Consider the following 16594-nt stretch of genomic DNA (forward strand, 5'->3'; position numbering starts at 1 on the left):
GTCAGTTTACCGTTAGTATCGGTCAGTTGTTTCAACACACTAAATCGTAACATGTTGTTTTACATTGATGTTCACCAACTGTACAACTTTCTACTCCTTAAAAATTTACTATAAACTCTATGGCTATGAGGTTTTTTTTCTTTTAGCTGGCAACCACTAATTTGCAATAATCATCCTATCTTGAACTTAATTCCTACTGTTTTAGACGAAGTCAACATGCTGTGATTTATGCAAACTAGCAAGTGTTAGGTTCAAGTAACTTCCAAATGGGTTGGCGTACGACAAAATGTCATAGAACAGTTTCGCCTTATATTGGCCCCAGAAATCCAAATACTTCCGCTCCTACGTCCATTTCAGATACACCCTGTATATTGCAATGCTAGTTCAACAAAGATAAAACTGGTGTCTTGTCGTTAATTTTGTTTTTTATTCTTTAATACTATCGATGATCGTAAAAAATCATGAAACATAAACATATTAAATATATATAGCAAAATTTATTAGTTCTATTGCGATTAAGCCTATCTGTTTATAGCAGACTATATTACAGACGACTATTGACAATTCAAAACTAGTTGATAAAGTACTATGGGGTCGATGGTGGCGACACCAATTTGGACAAATTTCTCAGGGCTCTTCTTTCGTTTGACAGACTATAATATAGCTACGCCGATTCAAGGGACAATCATGGCGAAACTCTGATACCTCGCGACTTTTAGCCACTTTCAAACTTTCCCCTCATCCACTTTTGGTGATACTAAGCTACTTTATTTCTTATTGTCGTTCGAGAATGAAACCAAGTTTATTTAAATAAGTGACACTTGGAAATGACCATAAGTTAAGTAACTATAATGACGTGTAAGTAGCTAACGCAACCTTTGTCAAATGCTCAACCGGGAAAATTTAGTTCAAGATGAAAACGTTCCTATATCCCAAATATTTGTAGAATTTCCTACATTTCATTGTGAAAAACAGGTACTACTTACATTAACTTGTTCATAATAGATAAACGACTAAATATATTACAATTTCATTTTAGATCTTCAAAGAAATACAGAGAAGAACAACTTTGTGCAGTGATGTTGAAAAACTGGTTTACCATTTCGCAGAACTTCACCATGAAAAAATTTTGTCTTTCATTAACAAAAAGCCAAAGAGAAAATCATTTATTCGTAAAGTGGAGATGGCTTCCGAGGCCATGAATGATGAATGAATCAAAGGTATATATTGAAGTTATATAATTTCCTAAAATGGAACTGGAACTAGCCTACTTGATAATAATTTTATGCACTTATTTATTTGCGAACTTAGAAATCAGAACCACAGCAGCTTTGGTGGGGCTGCCATTTTTATTTAATGAAGAGTTAGAGGATTGGATATCGGATAAGGTATTTTTCCGATAAAGAAATCTTTACTTTATTTAGAGCAGAGCTAAAATTTTATACTTTACCATTTAAATTAGGATGATCCAAAACCAGAACCTTTAGTTAGAGTAATGGGCGAATCTTTTTTTTTTCAAAGCCTACCGAGGTTACTATTGGTCAGGATAAAATAAGTTGCTCTACTATTGAAAACGCCATCACCACTAGTTTTTGCTGCTATTATATTTTCGATTTACAGTACGAACAATCTTTGAAAAAAACTTTGGCATTTTTCCAAATGGTAATTCTAAAAATTGACCAAGAAAAAAAGCTAAGATCATCTTTTCAATCAATTTTAAATTACTTAAGCGCCAAAGTTTAACTCGTCTTTGTGAATGCTATTTTAAAAGTTCTGAACTTAAGTAATCAATAAAAAATTCTCATACATTAACCAGTCATTAATGTGAAATTTAAGATTTTTGAACTTAATGAATATAGGGTTAATATTTAAGGTTCATTTTTGACTTTATTATAATTTGAACCTAAAAAAATTAAATGTGATCTATCCCATGATGGTGGTATTTGAACCTTGTAAAGTTGACTTTTAAATCTTAAAATGAGAGATATCTTGAGAGAGTGGTGGATATTTGAGCCTAAGAAAGTTCAAAATTGACTTCTACAATGATAAGGCCTTGAAACTGGGAGGTCGGTATTTGAACCCACTAAAGTCAAAATTGAACCATTCAATGATACAAAATGAGTAGCCGGTATTTGAACCAAATGAAGTTCAAAATTGAACCATTTAATGATACGAAAGTGAGGGGAAGGAATTTGAACCCAGTAAAGTTCCAAATTGAACCATCCTATTATACGGCCTTAAAAGTGGAAGGTCTTTTTTTGAACCCATTAACGTTCAAAATTGAACCATTCAATTGTATGAAAGTGAGAGGTCGGTATTTGAACCCACTAAAGTTCAAAATTGAACCATTCAATGAGACGACTGTTACTGTTATGTATTTGAACCTTTAAAGGCTCATGTGTGAACTTCTCACATAAATGTAAATCGAAGGTGAATATTTGAACCCATTATAGTTCGAGTTTGAACTCTTTTCTCAGGGTTCAAAACTGAACTAACCTAAGATGGTTCAATTTTAAACCAAAAAGGGTGCTGCCTGGGTTTTTTGATTTTGAACCCTATAAGGTTCAAAGGTGAACTGATTTTTTAACAGTGTAGGAACTATATGTTTAATTTTGGAAACGTATTCTGAAAATAGAAACCATAAAATGGTTTAAATCCCCATTTTTTATATGAGGATAATCTTCAGAGTCAGATTGTGAACTTCCGGTTAGTTATAGGGCAAAATATCTTAAGAGATGGATTATGTGTTTGTAGGTGTTCTACAGTTGAGGCCTAGTTACGTGTTAATCAGTTAAGTAGAACCGGAGTTATTAAACGTTTTCTCGATTTTGTCCGCCATTTTCCAATATGGCGCAAATTCCACCAATGAGAGAGTGTGGGTGACCACACCACGTTAAAGAGCGCCCAAACATCTATAAGATCTGAAATTTTCAACTTTGTTTCAATTTGTTTCGAGTTAAAACCTATTTTTCCTGTACTAAAAGATAATTTAAGTCAAAATTTGTATAATAGATATTTCGATAAAAATAAGTCATGCATTACAGATCAAAGGCTTTAATTTTTGTATTTTATTGGAAAAAATGTTTAAAAAATTAATAATAGAGGCTTTTTTGTCATGCAATCTTTATGAATCGATTATTCTTTACAAAGATGAAGAAAATTTAATGATATGGTAAAGATGAAGAAAATTTAATGATATGGTAAAGATGAAGAAAATTTAATGATATGGTAAAGATGAAGAAAATTTAATGATATGGTAAAGATGAAGAAAATTTAATGATATGGTACTGTCCTTTTAACCGATGAAAGCGTAAGCATGAGTTTTAAACATTTAAATATACCGCGAACACACTAACCCCATGTACGTGGGGTCACGTGATGTTGCGGCCAGCTTCACGGCAGCACCTACCTAGATCTGGTAATTTTACTTCCTAGTTACTACTTCTTGTCTTGTGACTCTTGTCACTGTGAATTAGGCGATTTGCGAAGTTGTTAACTTTCTATAGCGTACTCCTAATCATTAATTGTTTAGTTAAAGTTGTGAAAAATTTGTTACTTTTCTACCATTAATTATGGACCTAACTGATAGGATTTATTAGGTTGGCGAAATTCTTGGTACGTTTCAAAGAGTAAATTTTGAAGTTGTTGAACCAAGGCTTACGTCTTGACCAAAACCGTGTCCTTGGGCCCTTGGCGCTGGAAGAGTCAGGATAAAAAAGCTTAAATCGCTACTTTTGCGAAATACTTGATATTCATATTTGACTAATCTAAATGCTACTTGAGCAAAAACAATAACATGATTTTGCGAAATAATTTAAATCTAAGGGCCACTTGCTATTTAAATACCACTTGAGCAAGAGTAATCACATGATATAATCGCTACTTTAGCGAAATAATTTAAATGCCGCTTGAGCAAGAAAAGTCAAATGATAAATTCACTACTTTTTGACATTTTATGAATCGAAAAAGTGATGAAATTGTAAACCAGAATTTGGTTTAGACTGATACTGATATGTCAGCAAATATTAAATCAGGAAATGTCGAACGTTTCACATTTGACACAGGTGTCACAACTAGTATTGACCTAAATTATGCCTATGAAGTTTTAACAAAAGTAAAAGATGGAACATTTAAAGGGAAAATGCTTGACAAGCTACCCTCTAAAGGCATAAAAGGTGGTGATGTTTTTGTCATTTGTAACAGAGAAAACAGAGATGACAAAACAAGTTTGAAAGAAGATGGAATTGGATGGAGAAATAAGAGCAGTAAATTCTGTAAAAAAGACAAGCTTCTCATTAGAAAGAGGTATTTCTATGTAAAAACTGCCAAAAGTGCATATTCAAATGAATTCCAACGAGATGTTTTCACATTGAATACATGTGTTGGCAGCCAACCTTATCTTGTTCATTACAAAGGCAATGAAAAGCTAAGTGTTAAAATTCCTCATGGTAATTCCAAAATTTTGAAAACTATTCCTCTAAAGGAAAAAAGAAAGGCTAGCACTGAAGAGGTGGAACAAAGTATCTCTGACATAAGAGATGAAATACCAAAAGACATTCCACAGGAGGAATTAATTGAATATGTACCAAAGAAATCAATTGGCCATGGAGAGGCAACGAAATCTGATGAAGAAATTATTGGGGAACAACAAGAAAACGTCATTAGTAAGTCCAGGTTTTGTAGATTCACTATATTCAGTATTGGCTTTGAGAAATAGTGGATTACTGGATTTAACAATGAAATTAAACAAGTAAAAATAGAAAAAGAGCTCCAGGTAAAATTTGGTCTTTAACAAGCTGTAGATTTGGGAAAGCGTGTGCTTAAAAATTTCAGTAAAAAATATTCTGTGAAACAGTTTATAGCACTGGAAAAAATTAATCTGGGCAGTGGAATGTACATTACTGTTGTTTCTAAGCGAAACACTGAACTTGAAAATGATCCTTTTTTATGTATACTATTTGCTACATGAAAATCAGTTTCCAGAAACTATCAGGAAGGACGAGAATATAACAGTCATCCCAAACCTACATAGCCTTTGGTCTCGGGAAATTACAATTTATAGATTCGCTAAGATTTATGGGCGCGTCTCTAGACACTCTGGTGCAAAATCTAGCTATGGGCGGGGTGGATAAATTTCGTATCCTCAGCTCATTTTACAACACTGAGCAAGTTGATTTGACTCTCAAGAAATAGTCCTTCCCTTATGAGTACATGGATTCGATGACGAGATTCGAGGAAATTGAACTGCCACCCAAAGAGGCCTTTTACAATATTTTAACAGACGAGCATATTTCCGATGAAAATTACCTTCACGCTCAAAACGTCTGGAAAAAATTCGATATCAAAAACATAGGTCACTACCTAAATTTAATATTTGTATTTCAAATTATCACAAAATGGAATTTCTAGGCGATATCCACGATACATACGTCCAAATTGACACATTACAGTTGGCGTGCGTTTTTGAGGAATTTAGAACAACGTGTCTCGATTATTACCGTCTAGATCCCGCGCATTCCTATACGGGTCCGGGATTAGCTTGGGAGGCTGCCCTTTGATGACGAAAGTGAATTTGGACTTGCATTTGGATATATACATGCATCTATTTATTGGTATTTATTTCAATGTCATTATTTGTTACATGGTTTTTTTAAATTATTTTTCTTTAGAGCGCGGAATTCGAGGGGGTGTGGCTCTAATTAGCAATAGATACGTCGAAGCCAATAACAAGTATCTTCCTAGCTTCGATCCCTCCAAACCGAGCAACTATATTATTTATTTGGATTTGAATAATTTATATGGTAACTAATCCACCTATAAATTTACTAGATGAAAACTAAACTTTTAATTAGGTACTGTTATGAGGGACTATTTGCCAATGAACAACTTCAAATCGGTGGACACAGATGATCTTCTCGGTTACACCGAGAAGCATATTTTGAATTTGACCGACGACTCCACACACGGGTTTATTCTAGAGGTTAACTTGGAATACCCCAAAAAACTACATCGTTCCCATAACTGCTTCCCGCTCGCGCCCGAGACGAAGAAAATAACGTCTGACATGTTTTCCCCATGCTACAAATTACTCATGGCAAAGAATGGACTCCCTATAAAAGATACTTTACCGAAGCTCGTGCCAACGCTGGAGACTAAACAAAACTATGTGGTGCATTATAGGAACCTAAAATATTAAGTTTCCAAGGGACTGAAATTAACCGCGGTGCATAGAATATTATCGTTTGGTCAGGGACCTTGGCTAAATTCCTACATTGAATTCAATACGGAGAAAAGGAAAAACGCTACCAACGACTTCGAAAAAGATTTTTTTTAATTAATGAATATGGTTTCTCCATATTGGATCTCACAAAATTATTCTTGTACAGATTCCACTATGACTTTATCAAAGAACAATACGGCAATAAGGCGATATTACAGTTTACCGACACTGGTGAGTTAACAAAATGCAAACAAATTTCAAACTAAACAAGATAATTTCCACATTTTAGATAGTCTTATGTACGACATAAGAACGGAAGACGTGTACAGCGACATCCAGAAACATAGTGATTGGTTTGATTTCTCGGGATACCCCAAATCACACCCACTTTTCAGCGATAAAAATAAAAACGTTCTGGGGAAAATGAAGGATGAGATGAATGGAGCGATCATCAAAGGTTATTTTTGACGGGATAATTTCTTAACTTTGCGAATTATATTAATATCGTTTCAGTTAGAATTCGTGGGGTTGAGACCGAAGCTCTATTCAATATTATCCGAAGTTGGGGAGAAGAAAACGGCAAAGGTGATATGTCGCCGTGTTGTGAAGCGTTCCATTACCCATTCTGATTATCGCGAATGTTTATTCGGTGAAAAAGAGACTACTTGCGTTATGAAAAGGATTCTCAGCGATAAGCACAATCTCTATACAGTTAGACAAACAAGGAAAGCCTTGTCACCTTGCGACAACAAAAAATACATACTCGCTGACGGTATCCGAACATTGGCTTATGGTCATTATTTCATTGAAACTTTTAATAAAAAATGTGAAGCAATGGAATAAATGAAAACAAATTTTAAAAAATCAGAATTTTATTGAAACGTTTTGTACATTAACTCCTTTATCATATTATGGTTTGTCATCCTACTATAACAGCCGCTTACGGACGCCATTTCATTGACACATTCAATACAAAATGTAAAGCTTTAGAGTTGACAGATGAAGATGACATTTGAAAAAAATAAACTTCATTTTGAAAAACATTTCCTTAAATATAATACACTTTTAAATCGGATTCATACTCCTTTTTAGTCTTATTATATGATTATTGAAGAGCTTCGCGATCTTTAGAATATTTTGGCGTTGGCTCCGGGAAAACCTACCCAAAAAGCTTTTTGTACTTTTCCTCCCACTTCTATGTATAACATACTAGACGCTGTATTGTCCACAAACTTTACTATCGAGTTTTTGTAGTTGTCTCCTCCCACACGACCATTTCTTACAATGTTCCAATAAAAACAATCTTATACTAGGTATAAAATATGGCGACAAGCCAAAGCTATCGAAATAGTAACCGACACGTAGGGCGTCTATATAGATGGAAATCCAGTGCGACCCCCTTCTCTGGTGCTGGTCAAAGTTTATGATAAGAGACATTGGATATTTGGAAACCTTATGAGGTAGCCTATCCGAAGCAAAAACTCCTAAAAAACTTTGGGTTTTTGATAGAGCGTAATTTAAATTTACTGTATTTGTTGCAGACATTAATAATCGACCATCACGTTTCTATTTTTATCAACTTGAATCAAGCTTTGAAACTAGGCGTAAACGATACAAACAACAGCTTCGGGTAAAGCGGTTGCAAAGCCCAGATCTAATCGTAATTGACCTTGTTTAACAATATTCCAAAAGTTTGAATCACTAGCCGAAATATCAGGGGTTAAATCGAAGGGATATAAGGTGTACCCATTAGCGTACTCGAAGGGGGATATATCGTTACCGTCGTCCTTATAATTAATATTACACCCTGAAAACAACGTTTGGTACTCTCTCATAAACAAGCTTTTAGAAAAATACGGAGCTAACGCTTTAGAAGGTATCTGGTCGTTATCCACATACAAAGCTAAATGATTTAAATTGTAATTTTTAAAGTTAAAGGGGTTATGGGTGTAGCTACCCTTGAACGCCTTGTTGGAAACTTGTCCGATTATGACGCGAGTAGGGAGGGCACCTAGATATATATTGTCGAAACTCTGACTCTGCGTGTACGCTGACAAAGTTTTAGTTTTAATCTCTGTTCGCGAAAAGTTATACTGAGCAGCGCCTCTAGCGAGAGCAGCTTCATGCGCCAATAATATTTTAGGTGCCAGTTTAACCTAGCGTACATTTATACCATCTACTTTATGCATTATTTTACAACCAGCGAGGGTCGCGGTCTCTTTAAACATCAGCACAAATTCGTCTTTGTTTCTCAAGAAGCTCATTTTAACATCAACGGCATTCACCAGATATTCTGGTATATTAAATATGTCGCAAAATACGGGACAATAAAATTCGATATCCACAGATTTTTCGATGGGTTTCTTTCTAACGAGAAAACCACTTCCAGTTAGATCGTCCATCTTTCCAGCCTCGTCTTTAACCCATCCATCACAGGACAAATGAGTGCTTTTAGCAGCTGGGCCATAGTTTAGGAGCGATTCGATGTAGGCACGATATGAGTAGTTGTTTGCCGCTGGTGTTACGAGGGTGGAGCCAAAACAGATTCCACAAGTTCGCCATAAAGAGTGAGCTGCGTTATTTACGAGAGCTACCACAGCGTCGTCCGGTAGAATACCACCATCATCTTTGGTCACACTTAGTCTGGTGTAATGCATCGTTTGCGCTAAATCCATGTAATGACCCCCGTTCCTGGGGATGTGGTATTCGACGGTAGAGCTGTCATTGAGTGCCGATAGGGGTTTATACCAGGTCCATTGTCCGTGTTCTATACTTGTCTGGGTAGGTGTTGGAGCAAAAATATCGAGTTCAGTCTTCAGAGCTTGTACGGAGAGCATTTTATCGTGAGAAAATGTCGCGTGGTTTCTTCTTTGCTCCCTTCAGAGTAACTGAGAGTCTTTTCAGCTTGAGCCTCTTTATAACGCCCGACCCTTTCTGAGGGTTGACGATATTTTCCATAGTCTCGTTAAATCGACGCTTGGGAGCCGATTTTATATTCTGTCCTTCGGCTACATCACCTAATATTTTATACCCCATCGTAGCGGCTTTAACGCCTAGATATTTAGCGCCCTTAACTAATAACGGTCTAGCCCATCTAAACAAGCCCTTGAGCAAGCCCCCTACCCCGTGACCTTTTTGGTGTGGTCTACCTGAAAAAACGCTTGAAACCCCTGCACCCACTTGGTCAAGATAATACGACCGGTACTCGCAACGATGACCTAAGACGTCTGGTTTGGGCATGGTCTAAAATGTAGTTTACAGGTTGTCTGTCCGAACTCGAATGCCGTCGTTTGACCTAAACTCGTCCTTATATCTAATTCTAACGTCTCGAAATAACGTTTAGCAACTTTAACATAGTGAGGTGAATCGAACGTTTTAGTGACTATAGAGCCATGGGGTTTATCTTCAACACCGACAATACGAAGTAATGAAGCTATCATATCGCCTACCAGTTCATTACTTACTATATCGGAATAGACAAATAGCTGATCCGGTATGAAGTAATTTAATCTGGCGGGTACGTTGCTTCTTAAATTTATCTCGGATTGATCGGGAGGGCAACTAAGGGGCAGAAGATCCTCATTATAGCCAAGGAGTTTAGATAGGAACGGGGAAAAGGTTATCGACGCGTTTCGTCTTACAAATACAACCACGTGATTGGTGAGGGGGTCGCTGATAAAAGAAAAACGAGATGCGTATTCCCACGACTCTAGGCTGCGGTACAGCTGTTTCAATAGCACGGGTAAACTGATATAATAACCGCCGGGTATGGTGAATATATTCCCTATGGGGGTGGGTATTTTCACGGTATCTACATGATTCACTACGCCACCATTCTTAAAAACCGCTCTGGAAATAGGAACGGTAGCTTGAGGATGAACCGTCGGTTTTTTAGGAGATATTTCAGTAACCGCTAACTCCATGTAACCTTCGCCTTCCTTAACATTATGAAAGGATACTGGATATATTATCTCAACTAGGGCAACCTCCCAATGTTTCCCCTCCAATTGTATACATTTTGATAGTTTGGTAGAGTAGCAGGCTGTTGTATTTTCGTAAATTTGCATACTAGCGTTGCTAGGAAGCGTTAGGTAGAAGGAAGACTGCATCTTGAGCGTAAATCCAACTTGACATAGACTCAGGGTAACCCAACCACTTTACCAAAATCTCCTTTTGTTTCATTTCGAGTACGTCTACGTAAAACCTTCTCGATCCTGTACATTACGGGTTTATCTATCGACTGGAGCTCCCTAGCATAAAACACGCCTTTTATAGGATGTTCATCCAATTCTTCCAGTCTGAATACAGGAGGGAATCTATCTTTTCCGTAATCTTAAAAACTTCCATGGTAAAGTTATGTTCATACCCTTTCTCGAAAACCATCTTGTTACGAGAAATTCTAACATTGTCCCCGACTTTCAAATCTAACGTATTAATACCCGCGACTTTCTGTTTAAAGTATTTTCCGTAGTTAGTGTCAAAAAAACTTGATGTGCGTTAGTTTCCGTAACCTCGGACATTTGTTCTGAGAAGCTTATACTCATTTAAATAATCTTTCATTTGAACTTTGGATTAAATGAGAATGAAGTTCGGCCCGGCCCGGCCCGGTTTTAGAATTTTGAATAAGCCCGAAACCCGGCCCGAGTCCGAGTACATAAGTTGGTTTTTCGGCCCGGTCCGGCCCAGCCCGTTACATGCATTAACCAAGCCCGGCCCGGCCCGGCCCGGCCCGACACATTGAATGAATTGAACAGGCCCGGCCCGGCCCGGCCCGTTAAACGTAGTTCAGTTGTAATTTTTATATTTTTTACATAAAATCAATAATTTGAATTCATATTTGCTTTAGCGTCGTGTATTATTCATTTCTTTTGATAATTGTTCGTCACATTTGTTCTTAGAAGCTTATACTCATTTAAATAATCTTTCATTTGAACTTTGGATTAAATGAGAATCAAGTTCGGCCCGGCTCGGTTTTAGAATTTTGAATAAGCCCGAAACCCGGCCCGAGTCCGAGTACATAGTTGGTTTTTCGGTCCGGTCCTGCCCGGCCAGTTACATGCATTAACCAAGCCCGGCCCGGCCCGGCCCGACACATTGAATGAATTGAACAGGCCCGGCCCGTTACACGTAGTTCAGTTGTAATTTTTATATTTTTTTACATAAAATCAATGATTTGAATTCATATTTGCTTTAGCGTCCTGTATTATTCATTTCTTTTGATAATTGTTCGTCACATTTGTTCTTAGAAGCTTATACTCATTTAAATAATCTTTCATTTGAATTTTGGATTAAATGAGAATCAAGTTCGGCCCGGCCCGGCCCGTTAACTTCCAAAATTTTAAAAGCCCGACCCGGCCCGGCCCGTTAATTTCCAAAATTTTGAAAGCCCGGCCCGGCCCGGCCCGATACAATTTTCAAAAGTGGAAAGCCCGGCCCGTGCAGGACTCTGCTTACGTATCTATGGTTTAGTGTTGATCACGTCCGATTTATACGCGGACAGCCCCAGGTTCGAGCCCCGGTAGATACATGTTGTCTACATCTTGATTAGACATAAAAATAATCTAGATCTTGATAAACTCTGTTTTACCACGTATCTATGATGTAGTGGTTATCACGTCCGACTAACACGCGGAAGGTCCGAGGTTCGAGCCCTGGTAGAAAGATGTTTTTACCATCGTAATTGGGCATAAAAATAAGATAGATCTCCTGGAAAACTCATATCCTAATCTCTGTGATTTTTTTGTTAATACAGTCTCTAGTCAAATCTCGGACTGAGCGGTTGTTTATATTTTTATATACTAGCCGCGTTTACACGTAAGCCGAAACCGTTTCGAATACGGTTCTCCCGAAACCGTTTTCAAACCGATTTGATACCTACTTGTTTACACGACATCGGGTTCGGAGCGTTTTGGGTTTTCACGCATGCGCACCTAGTATAAGTTTAAAGTTCCACCGGCACAGAGTGCTTCATGATGGCGGATCAACGTCAACTCGAAGCTATTTTGCTTCTTTTCAGATGATTAAAGAGAAAAGAGTAAAAATAACGCTCTTCGGAAAAAACATATGCCACGGTTATTATTATTCTTAAATGAATTAGAAAATACGACGAAGCTCTTCCTGTTTATGATAAGTTTCGTTATGAGAAATACTGAGCTTAAGCCTTGGTCAGTTTGGTCTAGGCCTCGACTATACAGTATACATGTAGATTTCTGGGAAGATCGTGTATGGAGCACCTACACGGAAATCCGATTCCTACAAGATTTCCGTATGAGCATGCAATCTTTTAATAAATTTATGTCAGTCATTTATTCTCACCTTATCAAGTTGTGAAACAACATGTTTTTCTTTCAAAATACTCAAAAAAAAAGAGCGAACAATTTCATCAAACCAAACCACCGCAAACCTTCAAAAAATCACGAGACCTCAACTCTCAAATTTCAAAAGAGTCAAAACGCTTTATACCGTACTCAGATCGCTTCCCGAATCGGTTTGGATAATGCGATTCGGAATCGGTTCGTTTTAAAACGGTTGTGTTTACACATGGTTTCAAATCGTTTCCAATGCGTTGGCAACGGTTCGGGCGAGCTCGTGTAAACGCGGCTTCTGTAAAGAGTATGGTCTAGTTGGTTTTATACCTGTTTCCTTACATTAATAAAGTTTTGGAAGACTTGTCTTCTAATTTTTGGATATTTAAAGTAAGTTGTCTTTATTCTACAGGGCCGGTAGGCCCTTGTAGATATGACTTGATACCGCTTTGTAACGTTAAAGTAATATTCACCCGCTTTTGCTAATTTCCTATGGAGATTAACATGGGTTTTTCGTGATTTTTCCCCACCGATAACTTAAAAACTACAGCAAAGATACTTTTCGGAATTATCTTAAATTAACAATTAAGTATTCAGGGTGTGCTATCAGCCAGTTTGATCAAAAAAATTAAGTCTAAGTATGTTAATTTTAGTTAATTACATAAGTACGGCTTTGAGCATCGTGATTGGACATAATCTCTAGATCTCTTGGAAAACTCATTGTTATTACGTATCTGTAGTGTGGTGGTTATCACGTGCGCTTCACACGCGGAAGGTCCCAGGTTTGAGCCCTGGTAGATAAATGTTTTGACCATCGTGATTGGACATCAAAATAATCTAGATCACTTGGATAAGTCAGTATTACCACGTATCTATGGTGTAATGGTTATCACGTCCGCTTTACACGCGGAAGGTCCCAGGATCGAGCCCTGGTAGATACGTGTTTTGACCATCCTGATTGGACGTAATAATAAGCTAGTTCTCTTGGAAAACTCAGTGCTATATCGTATCTATGGTGTAGTGGTTATCACGTCCGCTTCACACGAGGAAGGTCCCAGGTTCGAGCCCTGGTAGATACATCTTTTGACAATCAAGATTGGACATAATAATAAGCTAAATCTCTTGGAAAACTCAGTATTATAACGTATCTATGGTGTATTGGTTATCACGTCCGCTTAACACGCGGAAGGTCCCAGGCTCGAACCCTGGTAGATACATGTTTTTACCATCGTGATTGGACATAAAAATAAGCTATATGTCTTGGAAAACTCAGTATTATTACGTATTTATGGTGTAGTATTAATCGCGTCCGCTTCGCACGAGAAAGGTCCAAGGTTCGAGCCCTGGTAGATACATCTTTTGACCGTCGTGATTGGGCATAAAAATAAGCTAGATCTCTTGGAAAACTCAGTGTTATCATCAAGGGGGTAGACACATGAACTTTTGGTGTTCACCTTAGTTCATATTTGCTTGAGCTCGTGTGAGTTTGCGAGAGTTCCTGTGAGTTTGCTAGAGTTCGTTTGAGTTTACTAGAGTTCGTGTGACATTTTGAGAGTTTACTTGAATTTCCCTTGAGTTACCGCGAGTTCGCTAGAGTGGCCACGAGTTCGCTAGAGTGGCCACGAGTTCGCTAGAGTTGCCAGGAGTTCGCTAGAGTTTGCGGCGAGTTCGCTTGAGTTCTCGCTAGTTGGAGGAGTTTTCATCGAGTTCACGGGAGTTCCAACGAGTTCGAGAGAGTTCCAACGATTTCGAGGGAGTTTTCACGAGTTTAATGGAGTTTTCACGAGTTTTATGGAGTTTTCACGAGTTTTATGGAGTTTTCACGAGTTTTATGGAGTTTTCACGAGTTTTATGGAGTTTTCACGAGTTTTATGGAGTTTTCACGAGTTTGATGGAGTTTTCACGAGTTTGATGGGGTTTTCACGAGTTCGAGAGAGTTTTCACGACTTTGCGAGAATTGTCGTGACTTCGCCGGTATTGCTATTTGATCGAAATTGGTAAACCGTGGCTCACTTGATCTCGCACTCATCTGCTCGCGACAGCATATCCGCTCGATCACGCTTTGGCTTTACGTGCTTTACAAGCCCTTCCAAAGAATTTTTTGTATGTAAAAGCGCTTATCGGGGACTTTTGCCTTTTTAGCTCTAAAATTCTAAGGAGTCATCTTTTAACATGTCCGTCTATTTGAGAAACCCTGTTTTTGAGCCATAATTCTGGAAATATTAGTTTAAACCTCTTAAAATTTTAATGAGATTGGCATAAATAAGGTTTTTTATTTTTGTGTAAAGTTTCAAAACTTTTAATTATTTTTAAAAAAATAAAAACGAAAATTAGCCATAATTTAAGGGCTTAGTCTTCAAACAGTTTAAAAGTGTTTTCATCGGTTTTACTGGTTCGAATCTTTTGAAATTTTAGAGTGGTGTATTGAAGGGTTTTAAATTATTGTGCAAAGTTTCCAAGTTTAAATATTAATAGTTATTTCCTTAAAAAATCATAAAAATTTTGTTTAAGCATGATCACAAACTATTAAGTAAATTAGGGAATTTTTAGGAAAAGAATTACTAGTTTCAAAACTATGAAACTTTGCACGATAATGCGTAACCCTTCAATATACCTGTCACTAAAATTTCAAGAGATTCGAAACAGTGAAACCGAAGCAAACTCATTTCCACCGTTTGAAGACAAAGACCTTTAATTATGGGTAATTTTCGTTTTCATTTTTCTACAAAAACACAGTAAAAAGAAACTTTTAACGAATATAAAAAAACCTTATTTTGCACATTTTATTAAAATTTCAAGAGATTTGAACCAATTTTTTTTCAGAATTATGGGCAAAAAACGGGAGTTCTCTGGAGTTTTCGGGAGTTTCCTGGAGTTTTCGGGAGTTCCTTGGAGTTGTCGGGAGTTCCCTGGAGTTTTTGGGAGTTTTCGAGAGTTCTACTAATTTAATCCTTCAACTGTACCAAGAGTTTACATGAGTTCGCCAGAGTTCTATTGAGTTTGCAAGAGTCGTCTGAGATCATTGAGTTTCCTTGAGTTCACGTGAGTCATACACGTCTTGTACACCTGAATTCCTAAGTGTCTGCCCCCTCGGTTATCATGTATCTATGGTGTAGTGGTTTTCACGTCCGCTTAACACGCGGAAGGTCCCAGGCTCGAACCCTGGTAGATACATGTTTTTACCATCGTGATGATGTTTGGCGATTTGGTAGCTCTCGTCGAGGGAACATCTCTTGGTACAAGCGCCTAGCTTCCCGCGATTTCCCATGAGCCCGTCCATACATCAGATCAGATGCATATCCGAGTACTCAGCATTTGAGTAATACACCATACTTAGATAACGTTATTCTAAAAGTGCGCTTAAAAAATACAAGACGTTTATTTAAATACCAATTCGACTTCATTCTTTAAACCAATTAGCTTCAAAATAAATGTAGCTGCAAAGTGTTTTAAAAAATTAATTCAAATTGGTATTTAAATAAACGTCTTGTACTTTTTAAGCGCACTTTTAGAAAAGTGTTATAACAATTAAAAGTACCTGTGCTAATGACCCTTAAAACAACCTGTGTTAATAAAATGTAAACATGTTTCTTAGCGACAGCACACTTCTACACACAATCGCCCCCTTCTGTTTCCAAACTTTTAGTCTCTCATTTCTTTCGGTTGGCTTATGCAATTGAGCGTTTTATCGAAAACAAGATGAGCAAGCCATAATACAAGTTTCACAATTTTGTTGATTTTGGGGCTACTTTTGAAAGCTCATAACTCTGAAATGGCGAAATTTAGGTACATGGTTCTCTGGAATTTTTCAGTGGGAGTGGCTCCAAGAACACGCTACCTATATTTGGCCAGACTTTTCAAAAACACCCTGTATGTAGGAGTACGTTTGGAGTGAAGAGGCGAGATTTTGAGCTGCTTTATTTTTAAGCCTTGGTAAATTGACTAGTTTGAACACCAATGTTTTCAAATTGACATTTTTAAAATTATTATTCGTGTGATTTATTGTTTCGTATTTTAGTATACGATGGCTCCACGTGGCACTAGGACATCAGAAAGACAGCGTATAATG

At 37.3% G+C, this 16594-nt stretch overlaps 2 protein-coding genes, 1 long non-coding RNA gene and 2 other non-coding genes across 7 annotated transcripts; 4 read left to right on the forward strand and 1 right to left on the reverse strand.

Annotated features, from left to right (window-relative positions):
- Positions 1–418: 418 nt before the first annotated feature.
- On the forward strand, positions 419–1819 carry LOC149685307 (uncharacterized). Its single transcript, XR_016384064.1, has 4 exons — positions 419–975; positions 1040–1220; positions 1312–1388; positions 1463–1819. It is a non-coding gene; the product is annotated as an uncharacterized LOC149685307 (long non-coding RNA).
- A 3042-nt stretch (positions 1820–4861) lies between these two features.
- LOC149685308 (uncharacterized) lies at positions 4862–7094 on the forward strand. Of its 3 annotated transcripts, XM_089871122.1 has the most exons (6): positions 4862–5353; positions 5410–5612; positions 5670–5801; positions 5853–6451; positions 6510–6677; positions 6734–7094. In XM_089871122.1, exons 2-4 carry the CDS (start codon positions 5558–5560, stop codon positions 6194–6196), a joined length of 531 nt encoding a protein of 176 aa, XP_089727248.1. In that variant the 5' UTR covers positions 4862–5353; positions 5410–5557; the 3' UTR covers positions 6197–6451; positions 6510–6677; positions 6734–7094. The 3 variants fall into 3 exon arrangements, with proteins under 3 accessions (XP_089727248.1, XP_089727247.1, XP_089727249.1); XM_089871121.1 differs by having other exon boundaries at positions 4862–5612; XM_089871123.1 differs by having other exon boundaries at positions 4862–5612; positions 6738–7094.
- A 724-nt stretch (positions 7095–7818) lies between these two features.
- Positions 7819–9057, reverse strand: LOC149685309 (uncharacterized protein F54H12.2-like). The gene is made up of 3 exons (XM_089871001.1): positions 8394–9057; positions 8178–8339; positions 7819–8123 (listed from the first exon to the last, which is right to left on the reverse strand). The coding sequence occupies exons 1-3, from the start codon at positions 9055–9057 to the stop codon at positions 7819–7821; spliced, it is 1131 nt and encodes a 376-aa protein (XP_089727127.1).
- A 4336-nt stretch (positions 9058–13393) lies between these two features.
- Positions 13394–13466, forward strand: TRNAV-UAC (transfer RNA valine (anticodon UAC)). Its single transcript has one exon. It is a non-coding gene; the product is annotated as a tRNA-Val (tRNA).
- Positions 13467–13531: 65 nt separating this feature from the next.
- Positions 13532–13604, forward strand: TRNAV-CAC (transfer RNA valine (anticodon CAC)). Its single transcript has one exon. It is a non-coding gene; the product is annotated as a tRNA-Val (tRNA).
- The last annotated feature ends 2990 nt before the right edge of the window (positions 13605–16594 follow it).

Source organism: Phalangium opilio, unplaced genomic scaffold, assembly GCF_054372755.1.
Source record: "Phalangium opilio isolate 3A_F unplaced genomic scaffold, DU_Popi_V2 ptg000032l_1, whole genome shotgun sequence".
NCBI classification, from domain to species: Eukaryota; Metazoa; Arthropoda; class Arachnida; order Opiliones; family Phalangiidae; genus Phalangium; species Phalangium opilio.

Bases quoted from the DNA above. Each gene is read 5' to 3' on its own strand.
- LOC149685308 (XM_089871121.1), top strand. From the start codon at position 5,558: ATGACGAAAGTGAATTTGGACTTGCATTTGGATATATACATGCATCTA. The intron at 5,613-5,669 runs GTATTTATTTCA...ATTTTTCTTTAG, and splicing joins ATACATGCATCTATTTATTG to AGCGCGGAATTCGAGGGGGT. The intron at 5,802-5,852 runs GTAACTAATCCA...ACTTTTAATTAG, and splicing joins GGATTTGAATAATTTATATG to GTACTGTTATGAGGGACTAT.
- LOC149685309 (XM_089871001.1), bottom strand. From the start codon at position 9,057: ATGCTCTCCGTACAAGCTCTGAAGACTGAACTCGATATTTTTGCTCCA. The intron at 8,340-8,393 runs GTATAAATGTAC...TGGCGCATGAAG, and splicing joins AATAATGCATAAAGTAGATG to CTGCTCTCGCTAGAGGCGCT. The intron at 8,124-8,177 runs GTAGCTACACCC...TAAATCATTTAG, and splicing joins TTCCAACAAGGCGTTCAAGG to CTTTGTATGTGGATAACGAC.